This window comes from Phoenix dactylifera, chromosome 3, assembly GCF_009389715.1.
Source record: "Phoenix dactylifera cultivar Barhee BC4 chromosome 3, palm_55x_up_171113_PBpolish2nd_filt_p, whole genome shotgun sequence".
Taxonomy (NCBI): domain Eukaryota; kingdom Viridiplantae; phylum Streptophyta; class Magnoliopsida; order Arecales; family Arecaceae; genus Phoenix; species Phoenix dactylifera.
Window position 1 is genome coordinate 10,820,915 of NC_052394.1, and position 25,932 is coordinate 10,846,846.

General features: G+C 35.1%; 1 protein-coding gene across 3 annotated transcripts in view; it reads right to left on the reverse strand.

Annotated features, from left to right (window-relative positions):
- The window catches only part of LOC103716039 (DNA polymerase zeta catalytic subunit), a 44,208-nt gene extending 25,285 nt beyond the window's left edge, over positions 1-18,923 (reverse strand). For 2 of the 3 annotated variants that reach the window (XM_017844943.3, XM_008803883.3), the window contains exons 1-11: positions 18,622-18,923; positions 18,444-18,526; positions 16,995-17,052; positions 12,698-12,747; positions 12,468-12,580; positions 8,591-8,633; positions 3,586-3,654; positions 1,249-1,365; positions 964-1,132; positions 774-865; positions 222-665 (exon numbers count right to left, since the gene is read on the reverse strand). In XM_017844943.3, the coding sequence (XP_017700432.1) occupies positions 222-665; positions 774-865; positions 964-1,132; positions 1,249-1,365; positions 3,586-3,654; positions 8,591-8,633; positions 12,468-12,580; positions 12,698-12,747; positions 16,995-17,052; positions 18,444-18,526; positions 18,622-18,736 (1,353 nt within the window). In that variant the 5' untranslated portion in view covers positions 18,737-18,923. Of the gene's footprint in view, positions 1-221; positions 666-773; positions 866-963; positions 1,133-1,248; positions 1,366-3,585; positions 3,655-8,590; positions 8,634-12,467; positions 12,581-12,697; positions 12,748-16,994; positions 17,053-18,443; positions 18,527-18,621 lie in introns of those variants that run through there. The other variant, XM_039124622.1, reaches the window with a different exon arrangement.
- Positions 18,924-25,932: the final 7,009 nt, after the last annotated feature.

Genomic DNA, 25,932 nt, shown 5'->3' on the forward strand with positions numbered 1-25,932 from the left:
TACTTCCACTGAGAACAACATGCAAGATCTAGACATGTGGATCCATAAAGTTCATAAACAAGCAAATCAAAATTCTGAAAAAGACAAGCTAACATCTAAGGCAGCACCACCAACAACCAAGGTCTAAAACACAGTAAAGTCAAACAGACAGAGAAAATACAGAATGAATACTTGATTGAGGGCTAAAAGTAGATCAGACTAGCTCAACAATAACATGATACCTTCAGATCTTCAGATACAATCATCTGCAATGATGATGGCCTGATAACTGTAGGTGTCAATTCATGAAACTCACAGTTTTCCTCATAAGGTACGGTATCCTCATTTTTCTTGGAGGAAGGTTCAGGTGAAGACAGTGCTTTATCATTGCTTTCTTCAGAACACTTCAAAGGTTCAGTGCACGAACTGCTTAGTCTCTGATGTTCTATTGGAGTGAGTGTTTTGGCAATGTCAGTAAATGATGTAATGTACTTCTCTAACCTCTTATCCTCCTTGACTGCAGAAATATTTAGAGGGAAGGACTTTTGTGCCTCTAAGAATAAATTGGAGAGTGCATTCTCATGTTCAAGTCCAAGTAAAAAACTTTTCAATACATCTTCAGGATGAGGTTTGCTAACATCAGCAAACTTTACTGCCTCCTGTATTCCTGACCGTTCATACTCTTCCTAAATTAAAGTGAAAAAATCAAACTTAGCAGGCTACTTAAAGAATTGCATTCATATTGGAAAAAGAAATACCTTGCACAAAATCTAGACAATTTAAGAAGCAACTACCTCCCAAATTGGTATAAGTGACTGAACCATTCTAACATCTGATCTAGTCTGAGAAAGAGACGTATACATTTTATGTTTCTCATTTAGAATGTCTGCAAGTCACAAAAACAAGTCACCAGCATAACCACTTATATATATATATATATATGCAGATTTGTGTTCCACACATTTTTTCTAAGCAGATACAAACCATCCACACTCGAATCTGCCTCAAGCATACAGATACTTTGACGTCTAATGAAGTTAATGGGATTATTCTCTGAGATAACTCCAGTAGCTGAATCAGGCCAAATCAAAGCACTTGGAACTGTAGAAGAAAGCCAAATTGCTGAATTACTAACTGCATCTCCTGTACCTGCCTAGTGTCATAACGATTATATGATTGATGGGAACCATCAATTACTGAAATCCAATGTTCTGGAAATAAAATGTAAAGTGACAATCTGTGAACTAGCAGAAACAGAGGTTGACTTACTCCAATATCATGATTCTTGAAACAAGCTACCTTAGGAAAGAAGCTATCTGGTAATGGAGGACGAAATCTAACATTTGAGGTATGTATATGGCTCATTCCATATAAATTGAAGTCAACCTGCAACATCAATCAGAATAAAGACCGTGGCAGTAAGCTTCAGAAAAGATGAAAGTAGGAGCAAGTGGAGAAAACTGTTAATCAGAAGATTCAGAACCACTACTCTGACCTGTAAGGCCATCAAGACATATTTAATATTGTCAAAACTATATAAAAATTGGATTATCAGACAGTAGCAACAAGCAAGGTAATCAATAATCAAATCTACCTCTCTGCATAATACCACTTGATTACTAAGAAAAATGGTCAAATAACTTAAATATTTCAAAAAACCCAAGTATTTACGTTCATACAGGGAAACACCAATAAAGGTGCACATTCCCACAAAAGTACAATAATGAATGGGGACAGGAATCATATATTGCATTTAAATCATTTTTCTCTTTTTATGAGGGGAGATGAAAGTCACCTTATTACACATAATTTTTCTTTTTTTTTTTTTTTTTTTGAGGAGAGGTTGGGGGGGGGGCATGAGTGTTGTTTTTCTTTTTCTTTTTCTTTTTTTGGCTATTTTATATGCATGTCTGTGTTTGCTGGGGAAGGAAGAGCACAGGGGTCTTGAAGCACATTCCCTCACCATAGTGATACATGCTGGGGTCTAGTACATGGCACACCACTTGCATGCAAACAATGTCAGATTTAATTATGGTGCATGAAATGGTGCAGTAGCTTCCAGAAATCAACATAATTCATAAATATCACCATCCTTCACCAAAAGCACATAATCTTATTTGGTGTATACCATTCACCAAAAGCACATAAACTTATTTGGTGTATACCATTCACCAAAAGCAAAGATCTTTCTTTTCAGTGTATACCTTATCTCTCAATCAATTTATGTAGCAAGCATCAACTCCAAATACATGTCTCATAACTAAAAGGACAAGTCCTATGGGCCAATGTCCAACTTGTGCCTCAGTTATAATCTAAATAAAAATAGTGTATTAGCATAAAATTTGTCAATCAGTTGCATATGTTGTGCAGACAGATTGGATTTAAATCTTGTGCCTGTCAGTCCCGTATTAGCTAGCAAATATTGTACCAACTATGTGATTGAACGAACCAAGTTGGCTGAACCCAACCAAAACTACCCAGATGAAGACAGATAGGGCCTCATCAAAGTGGACCTGAAATGATTGATATCATCCAGTACGGGCTGGAAAGCCTTTTAAACCATTTTTCTCTATATTTTCCACCATTTGAAGGTGGGAACAACCAAGGAGCAGGCAAACTGCTAACAAGCAGAAATGCAAACTATATATAAAATTTTATTTACATGAATATCATTTAAATACATATCTTACTAAAGCTATCACATGCAAATAAGGAGACACTCCTTATTTGAGTTCAATAAAAATACTGAAATGCCTTGAGAACAAAAGGTCGATTTCTTGTATCAAGAAAAGAAAAGTTGATTTCTCAATTAAGCTCAAATTATAGATTTTTGGTATTGGGACAATGCTTTTTTTAAATGGTAAAGAATTTCTATACCGAGTCGTAAAATCTTCTTTTACCCAAACATTGCTAAAACCCAAAAGTCCACTAAGAAAAATCATATAACTTAGTCTCCAAGCATCTCATCTACAATGGTACTAAACAAGAATTAATGATAAAACAAAAATTTTCTTCAAAAAGAAAAAACTAAAATAGAACTGTTCATATCTTGAGTCTTTCGCATACATATGTCCGTCTCTGTACGTGGCAAGTATTGCACATCTACAAGCATAACAAGCACTTGATGTGATATTGTCAGAAACATGATCATGCTGCTCAATAATATGGTAAATGTATTCTTTCTTTGCTCCTTTGTCAAATTAGCGCTGGTAGTAGACTATGTCATCTTGAATGAACTACAATCTTTAGACTCATTCATTAATAACACTAATTTCCAATAATATTATATTTCAATTGTCAATGCACACCTATAGTTTTTCAAAGTGATTATAGTTGCAAGTTATATATTGAATTAGCAGTAAATAAACCAGCAAGCATTAAATAGGATGACTAGGGCATGTAAATCAAAACACCGCATTTACAGACACCACTAAAATGAAAATGAACATGCTATACAGTACTCCTGCAATATATATAGAAACATCTACATGAATGCATGCATGTGTGTATGCATGCATGCATGCATCTGTGCAACCATGCATGTTTGTATGTAACTATGTATATATGTATTTATGTATATAAAATATTGAAAGTACAATTTCTTACCAAAAAATGAAGAAGATAAGGGATATGAGTTTCATAGGGCTGGAAGCTTCTATTAAGAACAGCACCACCCTAAATAGAATCAAACAAAGTTTAGCATCAGCTATATGTCATGAGCATTCTATCGACATGCCGAGTAAACAAGTTATACTTAAAATCATCCCATAAGTAACTCTGTTAACATTATTATTCAAGTTTCTGGCCTTCAGATATCCAATGCCAAAATGGAGAATTCTGGAAATACACATACAGAACATTAGTTTTCCAACTACCAAGTAAGATATACATCCCAGTGTCGTGTGTGCCTGTCAGCAGCATGCCATAAACTGTGCTGAATGCCTCACCACCGTGTAGCACTTGTGTGGCGCCAACTACGTGCTAGTGTTTTAAAACAAGGTTTTAAATTCTATGGCATGGGGGTGTCCCAATCTCCCCATGGAACAGAACGCCCTGCATGTCCCCCTATCTAGGTGGCCGTCCTGGTCGAGCATTCCAATACTTGTCTGGGACATCCCTTTTATACTTTAATTAAATTTATGTTGAATTTTTACTATTCCTTTTGTTTCCTAAAACATATTTGTACTTCAAAAGTAATACATTTATGATAAATCGGCCCTATTTAAAACTAACACTATAATGTATTATGGCCTTCCAGGTCATTGGAGGTCCTTCCTTGATTACCAAGCAATGATCTCTTATAATTGATGTTGCATGAGTCCTTGATAAAGCAAAAATGATACAGTTTGATAAAAACAGTTGTAATTTTTAATACATTTACACTGAGCTTGGTCCAAGTAAGGCAAAACTATCCCGAACCGTCCAATTCGAGACATACTGAGCATCTAAGCTATATCGAAGGCAGACCAGGATGGTTCCAACAATAAAATCGAGATACCAGTGGGCGGTGAGAGAGGGAGAAGAAAAGAGGAAAACAGAAAAAGAGGGAGAGAGGGAGGGCGGGCAATGGTAAGCGGCGGCCGTCGGAACAAGGCCTAGGGAGGCGGGAGAGAAGGCTTCAAAGCCCTCTCTCCTTTGCATCAAAATGGGGGTAGGGCCCCTATTTCTAAAGGAAATAGGGGCTTCAACCCCTTTTTCTTTTTTCCTTTGATTTTTTAAGTGAAGTCCGCACACACTGCCGACTTCACTTATTGTCTTCATTTTTTGAAATTTTTTAAGTGAAGCAGCCGGCATCACTTAAAAAATTTCAAAGAAAAAGAAAATAATAAGTGAAGTTACAGTGCCTACCGACCACTTAAAAAAATAAAAAAATAGAAAAAGAGGTTGAAGCTCCTGTTTCGACGCATGGAGGAGAGAGGGCCCCTTGGCCCTATTTCGGCAGCCGCCACCCACCAGCGCCCTCTCTCTCCCTCCCTTCCTCTCTCCCTCTCTCTTTTCCTCTCTTTCCCTCTCTCTCCCCTTCCTTCGCCCATCTCTCTCTCTCTCTATCGTGCTCTCCCTCCATTCCTCCCTCTCCCTCGCTCCCTCCCTCCCTTTTTCTCTCTTCTCCCTCTTATCTCTTCTTCCTCCCCCCCCTCCCTAGCTAGTTTTCTGTCGATTCACATCAGAATGGCACGGCACAGGGGCGTATCATACTGTGCTGCCGGCCTACGGGCATGGGTTCCAATTCTGGTATTGTGGACCCTGGTTTGGTCACTTGTAGATAAAAATATAATTATGTGAATATTGTCTAATAAATTATATTTCAACATATTTCAATACCACACAAAATGGATTCATCAGTTTAAGATAAACATATCAAACTTACTACTAAACCCATGTGAAATGTCTACAACACTCATGAACATCAGGGTTCTGTTCATAATCAAATCCTTGAATATTTAGCCTCGATACTGAGCCCATCCCTGTTGCCCGTATTGTTTGGTACTACTAGAATAACCATCCTGATTGTATGTTGCGTAAGAGTGGCCATCCTTGCTCAAGATAATCAGAGGCAGCACCATACTGTAGCCTAGGAACATACCCATATAAAGGTGGCTACTTTGTAAGACTCAAGATATGATAACTGGAGCATACATTTAAATCATATGTACATGGAGAATAAATTTTAAAAATAATTCTAAAAATAATTTAAAAACCATTAAAATTCTGAAAAAATAATCACCTGTGCATCTAAATTACTTGAGGATGTATCTTAATTTTCTCCAAATTTATATTCATTATGCTCATCAATTTTCCAATTTTTAATCAACTATCTAATTAATATAATTCTAATTTTAATTTTATTGTTTGTATAATTATTAAAATTCATGATAGGTACCTAAAAATTGGATTTAAGTGCTTACTATTTCTACCTTTTCTACATTTATTTTTTTGTAATTTTTAATTATTTTTATTAAAAATATTTAAAAATCATTAAAATTTAAAAAATAATCAACCATGCATCTAAATTACTTGGGGGTGTATCTTGATTTTACCCTATTTTAGATTCATTATGTTCATTAGTTTTCCAATTTATCAATTATCTAATTAATAACTATAATTTAATTTTATTTTTTCATATAATTATTAAATTCATGATAAGTATCTAGAAATTGGATTTAAGTTGACTAAACTATTTCGCCCTTTTTTACATTTCTTATAAGTTATAACCTTTTGAAATTTTTAAATATTTTTATTTGAAAAACTAAAAAATAATTAAAAATTTGAAAAATAATCATCCATGCATTTAAATTACTTGAGATATGTTAATTTTCCTCAACTTCACATTCATCATGATCATTAATTTTCCAAATTTTACTCAATTATCTTATTAATAATTATATTTTAGTTTCATTGTTTCATATCATTATTAAAATTCATGATAAGTACCTAAAAATTGGATTTAAGTTGCCGACAATATTTCCACCCTTTTCTACATTTATTACATTTTTGTATTTTTTAAATATTTTTATTACAAATAACTTATAATCATTACAATTTTTAAAATAATCATCCATGCATCTAAATTACCTGGGATGCATTTTAATTTTCCTCAACTTTACGTTCATTAATTTTCCAAATTTTAATAATTCATCATTTATAATTATAATTAATTTTATTGTTTTGTATAATTATTAAAATTCATGGTAAACCATTTGGTCATGTTCCTGATAATTGCTATTGCATTGAATTGAATTAGGACCTAGGGTATATATTTGACTAGCTTATAGTATTCCTTTTTCAGAAGAAGAGAGAGGGAGGGGAGGGGAGGGGCAAAGTGAGAGAGAGAAAGAGTGAGAGGAGGGGGAAATTAATAAAAAAATGAAAGAGTAAAATGATAAGCAAGTACCAAATTGATTAGAGAGAAGAGGGAGGGGAGGGGAAAAGAGACAGTTTGTGCAGGGGGAGGGGAGGGGAAATTAATAAAAAACTAAAAAATGTGGAATGGAATAAATATAATGATTAAAAGGAGAGGGGGGACTCCCCCTCTCTCACACACACAGGGACTCTAGAGTCTGGAGTAGACCAGGGGCTAACTGGCCGAGCACGTTCTCATCAGAAAAAAATGAGAAGATGGGCTGGACCAAGTCTTCTTCCCTCCTCCATCTTGGTGATGAGGGGGCCTAAGCATCGTCGAAAAGAAGAAGAAGAAGAAGAAGAAGAAGAAGAAGAAGAAGAAGAAGAAGAAGAAGAAGAAGAAGAGAAGGAGGAGGAGGTAGGGCTGAACCAAAACCTTCCTCCACGCGATCAAGTGGGTGACATCATATTAATCAAAAAAAAGGACAGATCCTCCCTCCCCACGATCAAGTGGCCACCATCACATTAATCAGAAAAAAGAGAGAAATGGTGAAGCTGAATGGAAGCCTTCCTCACTTCTCCCCATGACCGACCGAAGGCATCTTCCCTCCCCCCCTCCTATGACCTCATCCTTGAATGATGGCATATCCTGGCCAGGATGACCTATCAATGCATGTCTCGACCCGGATGGAGGCAGGCCGGCTAGAATGGTGGATGAAAGTGCTTTTTAATCTGAAGAGTTCTGGTATGTTTGATTTAGTACCTAATCCTTGATAAATCAAAATGAGTGAAAACTCTACTTTCTTTCAATGCAATATTGATGCAAGAAAAATGGCATGTTACTTTAACTCTAAGATCGACATGCCATGAAAACTTATAATCCTGGTTCAGATTACTTGAAGAATCTAGAAACAATCAACTCCATGTTTAAGAATGCAGAAGTTGAGGCCACAATGCAAATGTATGAATACTCAGTCCACTGTCTCCATCATCTTTGTATTTCTAATATATAGCCTTAATGTCCCGAGACATGCAATACTTAATTAGACATGATAATATTATTAAAAGAAGGATGTGATATAGTGGCTGCTTGAAAAGGTTACAAGAATTCTGGCTCAAACCAAGGCCTAAGAAATAATTTTGGAAACAATATTGCTGAATCACATCTATTAGATACAAATTGTCTGCCTGTTCATTTTTAATGGATTACACTTCAGCAGATGCCAAGGCAAAAATCTTAATAGCTGTAACTACCATACCCATGCAGTAAAATGGAAGCGCACGACGAGCTTTAAACATGTCAATTTTTGGCATTAATCCATTAAAAAGAAAATAAATTACAAATCTCTTCGGAATATTATTCTAATTGATTTGCATCTACTTCCCATATGCATCCAATTTAACATATATACCAAGAGAATTCGTTGAATTGCAAAACCACATAAGATTGGCATATGGAAGCAATATATGGTAAAACAACAGCATCCAGACATGTCAAACAATTCCAGAAAGAAGAGACAACATAAGTTAACTCAGAAGGAGCACTTGATCAATAGCTAGAAAAGAAAGAAGCAAGAATGCTATACAAGCCCTCATGCATCAGAGCTGTAGAGAGTAGGGACAGATATCAGGGACACAAGGTGCAACCAAGCAAGTCCTGCAATTATTTTGAGCTCTATTGCACCAAAAACAAGTATCAAATGAACATCTGTAGCAAGAAAATCCTAAATATCACAGCACACATAAATAACAAGTTAAATAACTGACATACCAAAAGCAGAGTAGCAGCACGGGCTACCTCATGAGGATAATATCTTTGATTCCCATCAAGGAATTCAAATGAAACCATTAAAAGTAAATGAGAAATGCAAAAGATACAACAGAAATAACAAAAGAGATGGAAAAGATCCAACAAAAATTATTATGTATACACCGTATAGGCATTCCATCAGGACAACTTCACTGGTGCAGACACCAAACAGATCCCTTAAATGACCACCAAACAGAGAATGTAACAATAATATATTAATATCACTCTAAATTTCGGGGGAAAAAATGGGGACCTTTGCCTAAGACTATAAACAAGAATAGCTCACACCAAAAACCAAGAATGGATTATTTCAGGGATCTTTTTGACACTTGAGGCAACATGAATTTTTCAATAATCATACTATCTGATACATAAATTTTTCAATAATAAATATACATGTACTTTAAAAACATGGAGATTACTTTCTCAGTTAACCAACCTTTTTATTTTGGACCATCTTAGCAAAAATTACTGAAATAATCTTAATCTCAAATGGGATGACTCCAATGAGTACTGGCCAAAAAGTTTACACTATTTATATATGGCTAGCCCCAATAGTATGTCACATCAAATTCAGTATTCCTGACAAAGTATTGTAGAAACTATTTTGAGGAATGTGGAATCATCCCGAACCGCTCAGTTCAAAGCATACCGAGCCGTACTGGCAGCGGACCTGACAATTTCGAGAAACCGGCAGAGGAGGGGGAGAGGGAGAAGAAAACAGAAGAAAAGAGAGAGAGGGGGTGAAGGGAGGGAGATGGAGGGTGGCGAACGGCTGGCGCAGCTGCCGGAGGGCCGCGGAGAGCCGAGGGGGGGCACGGAGGGGAGAAAAAGAGGCTCCGTCCTCCGGACCCTTGTTTTGTTAGAAATAGGAGTGTCAAATGGGCCTCTTTTTTATTTTAAAATTTTAAGTAAAGTCTGCAACCCCTTTGCCGATTTTACTTAATATTTTCAAAATAAAAAAGGACTTTTTATTTTGGAAACATAAAGTGTAGTTGGCAAGGGGGTTGCTGATTTCATTTGAAATTTTCAAAATAAAAAAAGAAGCCACGTTTAGAACTCCTATTTCGAACGAAACAAGGGTCCGAAGGGTGGAGCTCCTCCTTCGCCCCTCCACACCACTCCCCAAACCTCTGCGGCCATCCGCCACCCTCTCTTTCTGTTTTCCTCCCTCCCATTCTTCCTCTCCCATGCCCTCTCTACTGTGTCGAGCTGCGCTCCACCAACCTTCACCCTCTCTCCCTCCTTTCCTCGCCCTCTCACTTCCTCCCCCTCTCTTTTCCTCTCTCCCATTCTCCCTCTCCCCCACTCTCTCTGTCGTGTTGGTACAAACTCAGCACGGAACGGCACGAATGCATACCAAACCATGTTGCCGGCCAACCAATAAAGGCCCTAATACCGGCACAACAATCCTAATTTACTTGATTGGGTTATGGGATGCATAAAGTTGGTGCTAAAGTACTGGCTTGCTCTAATTCACACTTTACATGATAAAAGTTGTAGCTATGAAAAATGAAGGCATCAAAGTGACTGGGTTTTAATTTACGAATAACTTTTTATGAATTTGATGAAACTTGTAGCTTGTGTTAATCCTTAATGTGAATATCATCTTATCATAGCAGAAATTATAATATGAAGATGGTGAACTTAAAAAATTTACAGGCATGGGCAGCTCAAATCATCAAAAACAATAGGTTTCTTTCTCTTGGTTAATTTCATAAACACAAACAACGCTTTCATGAAGTTTAATATTCACAATTTGGAGATAGGCAAGAGGGTATTAAATGTATTTGCAGAATATCATGTCAGAATGATGACAATCAATCATCATAAGTAGGAGTGTAGATGAGCTGAGCTCGCATAAGCCAGACCACGCTCATGCTTGGCTCATGCTGTCATTAAAAGTTCAAGACAAGCTCAACCTCAACTCAATTAATTTCAAGCCAAGCTTAAAAAGTCTAAAATAGTTTCAAAGTGCATACAAGCTATTCAAGAACAAATTGTTTAAACAAGGTGAGAGAGCTTTGGGTCCCCAAGGTTTTCAAATATTTATTTTGAGCAAGTCTCCATATTAGAGCACTATTAGTGGCTAAAAAATTTAATAGCAATTAATCAATGACCTAATGCTTAATATATATTCTTCACTGTACAAAATGTGTTAGTACTATAATATAAAATTTTTATATAAATAATAAAGTAGAATAATATAATTCTCAAGTTTGGCTTCTATATATTTCAATTTTTAAGCTCACAGCCTCACACTATGTATTCAAGATGGCTTGTTAAACAATTGACCAAGCCTTTATTGAGATAATATCTGGCCAAACTACTTGCAAATGGCCTACTCAACTGAAAACCCTACTCATGATTTGCCAAAAACCTCCACATGTAACAAATAGATCAGTTATTATTGTTATTTAATTAACCTAGTAAGTTCTTAAATTCTTGGTTCCTACAATATATCTAATTTCAATTTTGTGACTGTAACAACCCAGGACCTCACCCAAAATGGCTAGTCGGAAGGTATTGTTTGGGTTCCTTGATCCTGTATAAGTACCCAAGATCTACCCAGCGAATAACCGATGTGGGACTAAACACACGCCCGCACGGATCCTCACATACTCTCCCCGTTCAAGCCCTGACGTCCTCGTCAGGCTAAGGGTTCAAATCAATTCAAATCTAATCACAAACACCACGATCGGTCCGTGGTCAACCCCAATGGTTACGTGCTGCAGTGTCTCCTAGTCCACATAAGTTATGGACCGGGTTCGCTCTGATACCATTTGTAACAACCCAGGACCTCACCCAAAATGGCTAGTCGGAAGGTATTGTATGGGTTCCTTGATCCTGTATAAGTACCCAGGATCTACCCAGCGAATAACCGATGTGGGACTAAACACACGCCCGCACGGATCCTCACAGTGACTATCTAGCATCTAATAGTATACCTATACATAAATCAACATTACAATAAGTAACTAGTGAGACTAAAAATAGTAAAATGTGTTGCAATCTTGAAAAGTATTACAATGCAACTTGTGAGATTAACATGGTGAAGAATATCTGATAGAAAAGTATGATCTCATCAACCAGAAATATTCATTAATTTTATTATGTATGCACTCCAACAATTACTTAATTTACCTTTCTTATTTATCAGATAAATAGGAGAAAATCAAAAGAGGGTACATAAATCAAAAGGAGTGTACATTGTCCTAGGCACCACAGTAACACGGCCTGATTAGTTGCACAAACCTCCAAAAAGTTCATTCTTTTCCCTCTTTGCTTTCATCAAATTTTATTGATTGACTATCATAATTAAGATCCCAAATATTTTTATAATTTTTCAAAATTTTTCAAGTTTTTACATTATTAGGCCATCACTAAATGTTTGGAACTTAAATGATTGATGCAGTCCATTTCATCAAAACACTCATAAACAGAGCAGAATTAATTCAATCTCATATAGAAATAGTTATGGTCCTGTACTAATGTTTCATGTAGATGGAATGTGATAATTAGTATCCATCGCTTTGAAAACCAAACAGCTGCTGCATAAGGTATAAGATCGAACACCAACATTCATGAAAATTTTGTGAAGGATTCAAGTCAACTTTTAAACCAGCATCTAGATGTTATCATAAGCTGTACTTTCAGCTTAAATGGCATGCAACAGTCTGAGCATGAGAACCTTACAAAAACCATGGCCATATTCAGCCAATAACACTACTCATGAAAACCATGCATCTGGAAACATGATCAACAACCACAAGATGCTCAAAAAGATTGTCAAGGAAAGGTGTAATTTAAGTCAGAAACAAAATGAAAATGTGGATACAAATACATCTTCACAAAGAGCTCCTCTGATGAGTGGTAGCCATAAAATTTCTTAGCCCGAACAAGGCTGCACCCATGTATGTGTTGTCTTTTGGACACAGAAGTACTTTGACTCTGAAACAGTAAAAAGATAGTGGCACAGTTTTTAATGAAATCATAACAACAAAAGATTGTATGGGAAAACATTTACACGATCATTTGGGAAAATTAGGAGGAAGACGCCAGGCATACTTTTAAAGCTTTCTCGATAGCATTCATTAGATCATGAAGAAATGCATTGCCTGCATAGGACAAATATAAACAAAATCATTAGATATTGCAAGATAGATTGCATGGTAACAGCTAAGTGGAACATATATAACTGATAATTGTGTAATCAGCAACAGAATCAGTTTATCTGAAAAACATACATCAGTAAATTTGATCACAATACAGTACCACATTCATATAGAAAAAAGGAAAAAAGGAACTGCTGAAATGAGAAAGCACGAGTCCCATTATTAAATCATCTTCAACAGGAAACATCTGTACCATAAGAAACAAATAGCATCACTGCTAACCAACACTTGAATTTTATTAAAAGACTTAAATGACTAAAAGGTTATCACAAACCATGGATCAGTCTTCAAATAATATACATGACTCTGGTTGTAGACTGAAAGAGAAAAGCTAGTTCAGCCACATGCAATACACGAGAAGGGAGAAAAGAAACAAATAAGGAACATGCATTCCTACAGAAGATACAAAGCAACAAAATTCAAAATAGGCATCACCAAGTTTGCACATTTGGTAGCTGTGAATTGATCCACCCGAAAGAACATGACATGCCTAATCTTTGTTTTAGGTCTGACCTAATGGCTGAGGTTCATGACCCACCTAATAGGCCCTGCTAAATATCTAGTAGATGTCTGTCTAAAATTAGCTTGGGAACACTTATGTGCAACTGATGGTCTAAAGTGCCTCATAGAAGACCACATAAATGGACAAAATTACTAACTAGACAGGAAATGGCAACCCACCCATTTCGTCAGTAGACAAAACCTAGAAGTAATGCAAAACCCACCAAGAAAACCCCACCTCTTTGGTTTGGCTCTAGCTAGATAACTAAAACACAGGACTCAACCTAGTGATGCTTCACATAAATGATGGGAAAGTCAGCAGTTAAGGTTTGCCAGCAAACAAATACAGAGCATTATAAAAAGGAAAAATTAAGAATAAGAAAGATAATAACAAAGGTGGAAAAATACAATTGGCCACAATATGCATATGGAAGAAGGGAAGGAAGGGACCACCACTTGCAAGCAAAGTTGCGTAAGGTGATCGAAAAAAAGTCTGAGAGTAGATGCACAAGAGATGCGGACACCTCCAATCCACCCTGACTTGGCTCCGAGAGCATCCATAGTTGCACAAAGACAGAAAAAAAATGGTGGAAATACGTGCACAAGAAAAAGTAACTTAGGCTTACTTAAGGGTGGAATGAGCAAAAGCACAAGAGATTGAGACACCACCATCCCAACAGTCCACCTCCCGATGCAAAGACCATACATAATTGTGCACGTAATAAATGATAATAGTATGGGCATCAGAGTATAAATTAACATGTAAATTATTAGGCCAAACAAGATTATATTGTGTTAGCAAGCAATAATGAAGATTAATCATGTTTTACAATAGAATCAACTGTGTGATGAGAGATCTTTTCATCCTTGCACTGAAATAAAAATAAATTTAATGAATGTGAAACAATACATGACAAAGTCTGATCAATTTAATGAAGGTGAAAACTTAAATTTAAATTTTCACTCCTACGCATTTCAGGGTTTAAACATCATGATCAACAATAGAAATTGTAAAGACAGTCAACCATGCCAACACCAGATGATAACTGCCTATTATCTGTGTTCAAACATAAAGAGAGCAGGAACAGAACATATTTAAATATGTAATATACAAAAATTAGAGGAGACTTGACATGAAACTCTACAAACAAGACAATAAGAGTAAGAAGAGAGATTCAATAATAAAGATGGTGTAAGAAAATGGGACAAAAAAGGAAGCATAGAGTGTATTCAATACAAGCCTAGCATGTCGTATCATACTGAACCGGACCGTATGGGGCATACTATACCAGTTCGGTATCAGTACACAGTATGGGAGACGTACCGACACTCGGCATGCCTAACCAGCCCCGTACTATACTGTACTAACACAATGATAGCGTGGCACCGGTACGAGGCCCGGTACCGGATGGTGTACCTTGAGTACGAGCACCCCTTTTCAAAACATTTATCATACACTTGAGCAGCCAAGTATACAACTATACTTTTGGATCCTTTGGTATATAAACAAAAAAGATAAAACCTAGTGAGAGCAAGAGATTCTAGGTGGATAACCTCATAATTTAACACTTCTCTTTATTTATTTATTTACTTATTTATTTTTTCTATGAGGATAAATGAAAGTGGTGATAAATTTCTTGGGAGGTCCTTGACATCTTGGTAACTCAATTTAAATAGAGCACTCATGAATATTTGTTTTCAAAGAAATTTAAATTTCAACTTGCCTGTAACAAACAGGTGAAAATATCTGTTTATCTTCTCATCCCTTTCATTAATCCTCACCAAAATCAGTCTAGTCCACTAGATGCATGTAACTATTTCTATATCAATTAAATTATACACCAAAATGAAAATCACAAAAGACTTGTTTAGTTTTACAACTAATTAAACAAATCAAAAGTCCTAAAAACTTGCAATATGCAAAAGCAAGAAAGGTTTTTCAAGAATCACATTCCCAAACAATGTTGTTTAGCTACTGAACAGAAGCACTAAATGCAAGCATATTCCCTCCATGAGGTGAAGATTTAATGTGAGGAAGATACTTTTTGCAACCTTCTTCTAGCCGGTTTCAAGGTTCTAAAAGCAGTTGTCTTATGTCATATGTAAGCAGCTAGGAGCTGCATAGCAATTAGGAGAAAGCCAAATGCATAAGCGGATGGCATGACAGAGTGTACAAAAAATATTAAAAAAATAAATCAAAACACTTATAAAGTTAATTTTAAATAAATAAAAAATCAGAAAGAATTAGGTAATGCATGATAGTAATTTGCATGATAACATGATAACTGTTGCATAATTTATAAAATAATGTTGATTAATCATTTAGAGAAAAATGTTGAATAATTCAAGTCAATGCAACAAGCAAATCTGTCCAATGATGATTAATCAATAGAAAGATAAATATAAAAATAAGCAAGAATTAGTAAAACTTGTGACTAGCAAAATAATGCAAGGGGCTTATATAACACAAAGAGAAAAGCAAGTTATTATGTGTCCACACAAACCGCAATTTAGCTAGAATTAATTTTTTGGCACTACCCCAAAGTTAGTCCAAACTTGACCTTCCTAAGCTAGGCAGACCCCTTGGGTTCCCACTATGCAGCAGGATAACATAAGACAACTGCCTAGGAAACTAGGCAGAAAGCAAAGTAGTGGAGAGGCCTGCCTAAGACTCAAAACACATGGCAGCCACATTTTAAAACAGTGACTCTACGAACGATGAAAACATTATCTTAGTTTTCTATCAATATAAGCAAGTTCATATATAGCGATGATAAAAGAAAGAACCCAATATTATTTCTTTAAAACACAATGATACAGGGCAAAGTAGATGGTACATATGTATTTTACCCTATACCATGACAATTAATGTCTACAGGATATATATCATAGATATCGCATGGTAAGGATGGGCACTTTGATTTTTGGCCTTGTCATTGCACAGCTCTACGAGCAAGGGAACAAACATAAGCCAAGTAATAAATCAAATAAAACCTGAATCAAAAAAAAAAAAACGTAGACTGGAAGAAATCGGAAAAAAAAAAGGATTAGAAAAAATAGATTTGAAATATTTATTGTGTTCAAGCCAATCTGTTGGAAGATGGTATAAAGTTGAAAAAAGAAGAAAGAACATAATGATTTAGTTTTTATAATAACATCGACAGACAAAAGCAAGCATACATTCTTGATGCTATGTAATATCATTAGCTCCTAAAGTCAACAAAGTAGCTCTCATATCTAAATTATTGATGCTGATAAACAAGAACTAAACAATCAGAAAGCAAGACTTTCAAGATATAATCAAGCATACTGATTGAGAAAAAAAAATCTCTGACCTTGCCTAACAAGCCTTATGTTGTTTTCAAGCATTAAGCTTGATAGTTATGTGACATATTAAGAACTTTTCACAACGGGGACTCAATGGGAACCTCCGCTCATTGGTGTCTTATGCCTGGACAAAGTAACTATGCCTACCACAATATATTATAACAGTTGGCTGGTAAAGAAACTACCTGATAGTTATACAGTAAGCAGATGCAATCAAGGAGCACTACATGCAACAGCTATTAAATTCTAGAGTACAGACATCTTCAAAATAAATTACTGAAGTACAAAAAAGTCTATTGAACATTCGACAAACACATAATTAATATTCTGATTTCTAGAAATAACTAAGCTGTATTAATTACCTTCCTCAGGATTTTGAAGCAGCTCAACAGGAAAAGGAATGTACAAGTAAGGCAAGGCCTACAGCAACAAGTAAAAGCAGTTAGAATGCAATTCGAATGACGATGGTTAATAATTTCATTAAGATTTTTATTATGCATGATTTTCAACTACGCAAAATCACAAATTTAATAAAAAATATGATGCTAATGTAATTAAATTGATATATAAATAAAATTGCAACTAAAATTGTGCAGTCGAAAGCATCTCAACTTTCAGTAGATGAAATGCACAAATATATGAGAGCACAAATGTAGTAGATATTCCACGATATCATAAATTGGAAACTCAAAAACCAATCAAACCATGAGAGAGCATTGCTTTAACAAAGAACTACCAGGAACCTACTTTATAGCGTGGAAGGGGGTAAAAAGACGACTACATCCCAAAAACATCTACTTTCAAGAGGACATGTGACTTCTTGTGAACCAAAAAGAATGAATATGCCCCAAATTAAGGATTTAAGAACTGGTGTGAACTGGTATGACAAGCTAAGTGAAACATTTAAGTCTACATTCATACTAAGTCACATCTGTTGTTAGCCTTTTTACTTTCCTACTTTTTTAGTAAAAATTTTCTAAAATTACAAATCTTTAATGTGGATGTGGATTTTTTTGAATATATGACGTCAATGCTTTTTCAGTATCATATATCATCCATATGTTAGTGAATGATGAATAGAGTTTGATATATTCATAATTTCTATTAGTTGAAATTTTTTTTTTTTAAAATCATGTTAATCAACGCCTTATTCAAGTTTTAGAATTTGGATTTCTTTTGGACTTCTTTTGAAAAATAGTCTATTGTATCAATGATTAAATATTGTGCTTGAAATTTATATTGCTTAATATTCTAATTATTTTTATTATTTTTATTAATTTAGAATAGGATGAATGTGGTGGGCTTAAAACTTCACCCCCAACCCCCCTCCAATAGAAATCCAGGCTCCGCCTCCACAGAATGTGCTTCTTTAATTCTATGTTAGTAAATTAGCAAATTTTAATGCAGCAGCCTACTATCTTCGATTTTCATGAATATCATATGGCCACCAATTTCACAAAAGTAATAATAACAGAAATAATAACCCAGTTCAGTTATTTAATTTCATATCAGGATTCCCAAGAAATGCTAGCCACCAGACAAATCGTGCCAAGTACCATAATAATCCCCATGATCTGCTTTGATAGAAAGTCTTTACCGGCTACTATTCCTTAAAGCATCAGGAATCCCAGAAAAAGCATGAGGAATTTTTTTTAAAAAAATACAGAGAACACTGAGATGAAACATAAAATATACAAAGACTTGCATACATTCAATTCCTATTTTAAAATCAATCAGCAGTGTCACACTGGGAATTACATCAAAAAATTCCAAAAAAAATGCAGTAAAAAAGACGAGTAATGAAAGACAACCCGATGAATGTGAAGGCAAGTCTTCTGTCCAGCAGGAGTAGAGCCATATATCCTTATAACTGGAACATCCTCCACATTTCTCCCTAAAAGCCACAATGAAAGAAATCGTATAACCAATCCAATCTCCAAAACCATAACAAAGAGAGAAGGAACGAAGACAGTTTGTGAGGCGACCCACCATGGAAGTTACTGTAGCAGAAGTCGAGATCGGGGATTGGAGACGCCATATAGTAGTCGAGCGAGACGATCCGGACGCTGAAGACATGGGGATTGGGCGGCGGCAGCGCGGCCATCCCCGGAGAAGTGCGCCGAGCGGGCGAGAAGGGGGAAGAAAACGAGAAAGGGAAGAAAGTGGGGAGAAAGGGCGGTTGTTCGAGGGGTTTTATATAGGCGCGAGGAGGGGACGGCCTCCGGAGGCCCGCGCGTGGAAATCACCTGATCTCGGGATCCTTCCCTTGTACGCTTGGCGACGGAGTGGGTAGCGGGTTTTTCTGCGTCCTATCCGGGTGGTCATTGATCTAAACTCATTTCAGACCTTTTGGGTTCAAGGCGGAGCTAGATTGGCTGGTTATAGTAAAAAGAAAAGAAAATAATATATAAATATAAAATATAAAATATAAAGTAGAATTTGTAAAATAATTTTACTATATTTAAAAAATAATATTTTTGAATTTGAGATAGGTTGCGACCACAAATTTGTATGTTTTGTACTTTTAAACAAATTTATTACAACAATCCAGCAAGTGCCAAAAAAAAGAAAAAGAAAAAAGGGCCCTACTATATCTCTTTTATCAACTATGTAGATATATCATTCACAAATAAGGTAATCTATTATTTTTGAACTACATATATGCTAAAATTATTTATTTGGAGACTCTTGCTCATTTGTCAAGTTGTATGATATGGACATTTGAAATAGCATGTATTGTATTTTGATTTGATTTATGGATTAAAAATAACATGGATAGTTGAAAACTTGCAATTTAGCTCGTGCCAATTTATAAGTTGGCTTGATCAACTCTCCATTTCTGTTGCTTTCAGTGCATTTTATAGTATTTTCTCTTATTTAGGGCTTATTTAAGAAATTTAGTAGGATTTGACTAGATTCTATATAGAAATCAAGCTTGTTACCCGATCTAGCCTTTATGTTTAAAGGCTAGTTCTATTTTAGGCCTAAATTCCAATTATGGGCATGTTGCACTATAGTATGAAAAAAAAATCTATGGCGGTCTTTTTTTTCTCCTATAAGAGTTAGGCTAGAGAGGGATTAGGTTGATATAGATCTTACTTCAATAAATTGTGTAATCCATGATCTAATTCTGCTGGATTTTCCAAACATGCCCTAAATCTAGTAGGATTGAGATAGATTTTTTATTAGATTTATGGAGTGGCCTATCTATTTGAGTAGGCTCATTGCAATCCAATACTTCTCAAGCCCAAATTCTCTAGGAGGAAAAAAATCAATGGAGATTTTTTTTCCTCCCTACATATCAATTAGGCCTTTAGATGGGATTTAGGCTAAAATTAGGATGAGCCTTTAGAAGAATACAGGCTAAGTAGGCCATCATGTCCGGTCCTTTTAGGATTCCAGTTCGATCCTACTGAATTTTCAAACAAGCCCTTATACCATTCATTTAGGATGACTTTATGCATAAGAATATAGTCGGGCAAATATCAAACTTTTGGTCTACATCATCAAATATAAATATTAGGACTCTACACTTGAGCTCATGGGAATTTGTTTTCATCTATTTTTTTGCATGAGTTATTCATCAATACTAACCAATCATATCACAATCAATTCTTTTAATTACTTTTTGACTGTTATTCACTGGAGGTACTAGTGGAAGTATCGGTTCTAATGAAATGATAAATAAAAGGGTATTACTTGCAAGGAAATCCTCGCACATGATTGTCATGCTTCAAGAAAGAATTTGAAACCTGTCTTATCTGGCATCTTTCTCTGATTCCACTACCATATCTTCCTCAACCTCCCCACTCTCTAAACTCTACAACTAAGGGCCAGTTGGAACCGGTAATAAGGTTGGCTTATACCCATCTCTAGGATAAGACTAAAACAAGGCCTTTATCCCTCCCTTAGTTTATATCCCTAACAATTTAATCAAACTAGGTCTATCGAGAATGGATTGGTGCCAAGGTATTTGCACCCTATGTTAACAATCTAGTTGGCAGCCAAGAGCAAGAGCCACAGGAATCAAATCTAACAAAACCAGAGCAAGTAAGAGTTATGTGACCTTTGTTGGAATGGGGAGAGTTCGACCACGATAAATTTCACCAAGTATGAAGATATAGGCCGAAGAAGGAGAATTTGGTCAGGATAATCTCAATATATGGAAATAGATCGAGATTATTGAGGCAGTATCATGGATAATCTCAAATACAAAACTATATCTTGGACCGAAAAGATATAATTATCGGTTTGATAGTTGCAGAGCAGCTATGCTGGCCATCATGCATGGTGAAAGATAATTGGCGATAATTACTAAAACTATAAGCAGTAGAGGCTAGATCTAAGAGCAACCTTCAAAGTGTATAGTTATTATCTGTTAGTATAAATAAATAAAAATTATACTTTGTGAGGAGATCCTTCGACAATCAATTTAATGCATGTTTATCTTATCTTAATTTTACTCTTCATTTTATTCTAGGATTAGACATAACTTAAATTTCTACCATACTCCAATGCTACACCTTTCTACTATAACCCATCGGCAACACCTCTCGACTGTAGCCTAGACTACATCCTCTTATTCATTGAACGGTGGTGCGACGGTGGTGAAAGTCTTTGAGAACTTAGACCCATACTAGTTTTTATCCTCCTTTCAATCACTTTCAGCTGATCTGACATTGGTGGTACACCCACGTGCACCAACCCTTACTATCTAGCTTGTCTTTAGTCTCCTCCGCCACACTCGGACGGGACTCCACCAATGGGACATGACACGTCCAAATGAGATGGAAAAAATTGCCAACACCGGAGAGGTGAAAACTTTAGATTAAGTAGGGTGGTGGGGAAAAGATGAGAGCGTTAACTTAAAAATTGGCACAATGACCCTTATCCCTTTCTTCATTGACTATAATAGAAATGTATTGAGAGCTTGATGCTACACTCCAATAGATCTCCACTTAACTCTGGTCGGATCTAGATTGGATGATGGAATATTGATGATTTGAGCCCTTGGATATGATCTACTACTTCTAAACACACCAAAAATCATATAATTTAGAGACGTCTAGATTGTGCATCAAATAGTTACAAAAGCATGCATTGTTTCATGTTATTTAAATTGTCCAAATTTTCGATACTTGATACATAAGCTAGGATTCTTCAAATTATATATTTTTTATATATAAGTAGTTTAGAGATACTGGATCATATCTAATGCTCGAATCATTGATGTGGAACTCCTATCCTCTAATCTAGATCTGAGTGGCAATCCACTCGAGTGTAGGTGGTTGGTAAGCTCACCTATATGAGTATAGTTATGAGATCACAACCTATGAGAATTAGGGCTATCTCTAGAGCACTAATAAAATCCAAGATACACGCACATAACTATAATGTACCATCCAGAAGAACTTGAGTTTGCAATTTAGTTCTATGCACTTGGCTTGATTAAACTTGCTCACCAAGGTTCAAGTTTAAGACCTATGCACTTACGACCCCATATGACTTGAAGCTTTCTCATGCTTGATGATGTTCAAGTCCGAAAGACACCTTTCATCAAAGACATGGTATATATAACCCAGTTCTCTTCCTTTCAGAATTTCGAAAACATGTAGGGGATTGTTAGGATCCCTTAATGATTTTGGTATATTTTAAGTTTTCTATAAATATTTTAGAAATTTTAAATTTTTAGGGTGCATCACAACATTTGCACATGTATATGATGCATGATGTGGCATGACCTAGTGAGGTTAGGCACATATGCCTACAAGAATAGCATGTCATGGTATTGTTGGCGTGTATTCTCTCCATATCTTGGTTATCATGTACCTTATTTAGCTCATTCTAGTTTTTATGATTTTAAGCATATGTATTTAATAAGATTTGACTTAATTTCACCACATGGTTTTACCTTTCTTTGCTCCTATGAGATAGCTATATTTGTGAGATGGCTTGATTTGTTTAATCTGCTAACAATTTATTCCATTAAGGGCCAGTTATTTCTTATTTGAGTGGCCTAAATTAAGAAATAGTTATGAAAGCTTTGCTATATAAATATGGGTGTCTACAAAATTCTTAGTTGAAGTTGAGCCTTCTCATCTCTAAATCTCTATCAAAACTGAGTTCCGGGTGGCTACTATGATAGTGTGTAGGTTTGAGTACCACCTACTATATGGAACAAATATTGTATCTTGAGAGAAAGTAACTAAGGAACCTATGCATCTTGTGAGAGTGAATCTTAGTCTAAAAACAGCATCTTCGGGCATGCCTTGACTAATAAGTTTTTTTCTCACTCTATTTGTTACTATTCTTGCTAGCCATTTTTTCCATATTTATCTCGCATTTTCTATCAAGTCCTACTTGGTATGAAGATCGCATTTTTCCTAAAATTCCAATTTCCTTTCCAAACTCGATCCGCCTATGATTTTCTTAGAGCCTTCTTCCTAGATAGGGGTTCCATATCTTCCAAGCCTTTTCTAGACATATTTCAAGGTCTTCTAGGATACAATTTAGAGAGTATGCCTATATATCGTGAATTGTAGCGATCAATTCTTCTAAAGAAAATGGTATTGTGATATAAGTGCAATGAAAGGTCTTTGATTCTTTTGGATACATGTACTTCTCTTTGGCTCTTGTTCTCGCTTTGCATTAACCGTATCTAATCACCCTTTACTTTACATCTAGCTGCAAAATTGTATTGCCATGCATGTTGTCACCATCCCCATCTTTCTCTATTTTAGGATGAGAAGGTGAGATGAGGTAAGACAGGAAGGGTGCATATCAAAGATAAGATCATCTCAAGTTTAGTTTCGCTTATCATTGCTCTCCACATAGGTGCATCCCACCTGCTAACATTATTCAATGATACCAAGAATTTTGAGAGCATCCAAACTCTTTTGCATGGTCTATCTTCAAAAAAACAATCAACATAGTAGCATTATCTTCTATTTTTAAGGAAATAATAACATTATTGTTTCCTCCATAGCAAAATGAAAGGTTGTAACCTAGTATATACTTTTGTAAAAAAAAAATGTAGCAAAGGAAATCTTGAGCCAGACTAGGTTGAGCTTGGGCTAAGGCTTTAACAAAAGATGATCCTAAACATACTTCTGCTCTCTTCTTGGCCAACTCATTGTGAATAATTCCAAAATCAACTATATTTGTAATAGAAGAATGTTTTGATAAGAACAATCATGTCCCATGTATTAAAATTCAAATGAGCACTTTACCACTGGATAGAAATAACCACAACCTTTACATTCTCAAATTACTAGTTTCAATTCATTCCATGTTAGCATATAACAAAAATGAGAATCTAGTTGTAACATTCATTTATTCATTCATTCATTCATTCGTTTATGCTAAGAGAAAAAATGGAGAAGAGGTTCACCCACATTATAATTAACCTAAGACAGGAATACACCAACCAAAATTTAACCTAAAACCTCTGCTTGCTAGATAGAGTGGAATAACCATTTGAACTATCTCATTTATATCATCAATACTTTCAATATTTTTTGATAAAGACAGTGTAGGTAGATGTTATAGATTTATTATTTTTTTCTCTTGCATTATAGATCTAGCATATGTTATAGTTATATCTAAAAGGGATCTTACATATATGTCCTTGCAAATATGACTTAATGCAGATTTACACTCCAGATTTGCACATATATCCTCGAAATCATCTTATTTTTGTATGAATATCCCTCCTATTAGATTTTTGACTAATCCTCCATTGGATTTTTGATTGATAATGTTAATAAATTAATGATTTTGAGTTTTATTTGACATCCTTAACCTTGTACCTTTTATATAAAATTTTCAATGGTTTCCAAGCAAAGAGATAAGAGAGTTGTTTTATACTTAAACAATTATTTATTAATATTCTCATACAAAAATCTAATAGGAGTGACGTCCATGCAAAATAGGATAATATAGATGCAAATAATAATTTTTTGATGGTAAACGTGTAAGAAGCTATATTTGCAAGGTATATATGCAAAAAAAAGCTCGATCTAAAGTCATTAAGTTTTAACTTACTATTTATCTCTATAAGATACAAAAATTAAGAACATACTTTTCTTCTCAATTTTGAATGATTATGAAACCAAAATTTATATATTTAAAAATATCCAACTTTTAGCAATGATAAAAGGTGTCCTTGATCACTTTTTATTTATAGGGCATATTTGGATTCAACCAAGAGATACGTGTTCCCATGAAGATGGAGAAGTAAAATTTGCACATAACAATTAAAGTTTTCTGATTTGCTAGGAATTTTCATAATTTGCAAATTGCCTTGCATGTAACAATTCATAATACAATTTGTTTTAATATAATAGAAGCAGTAATTTTAATCCCCTAACATAGTGGGAGGAGTGCATATATCAGAGCAAAAAGTAGAGGTTGCCTGATATCATCCAAATTCATAATAACAGCCTAGGATCCGATCACACCAAATGTTGGAAACTTTATTTAAGAGATAACGACAACCCCAAAAAACATGAAAGACTTATGGAAGGAATTCTACAAGATGAGTCACATATAAAATTAAACCATATATAATCTAAAAATAGGATACTTTTCTAATCCTATGTTCAACAAACTAGATTTGTTAGCAAATAACAAATTTTGAATTAATGAGTTGAGGCTTCTCCCGGCGACCACACTTGATCTATTTATCAATTAAAGGTTCAAGATATGATTCTCAGATGGTGCATCTCCAAAATATAAACTTGGGTAATTATAGTGAATAAGATGGTGTATCTCCAAAATATAATTTGAGTAATTATAGTACAGATCGGCCTCCCTCCTTTTCTCTCAACAATCAAATTTCGAACTATGAACCTGGATATGAACTAAACGCACAAATAAATTAATAATCAAAGTTGCACATACTTCAAACATAGTGATAAAAATTGTGAATTAATAGAAATTCTTCCAAACCTCTCTATGTATTTCATTACCAACATCTTGAATCGCTAAACCTATTTTAATGACTTGTTGGGACAAGGTCTTATGGGCCATAATATCTACTTATCAAAGAAAAAAAATCATAACCAAAAAATTTGTCATCAAAATATTAATCCTAGAAATCAATCCTTATACTCAATAATGCTACCTTGTACAACTCTCTACTTACTTAAGCTCGCTCTTTCATCATTTTATCTCATGGAGAAACTTTAGTCAAACCTCACAACATAGGGGCCAAGTCTAATACATAATAGATTTTAACATATGCATTTACAATGGTACATGATATATAAGCTTTACACAAAACCCATGGAGAAGTGATTG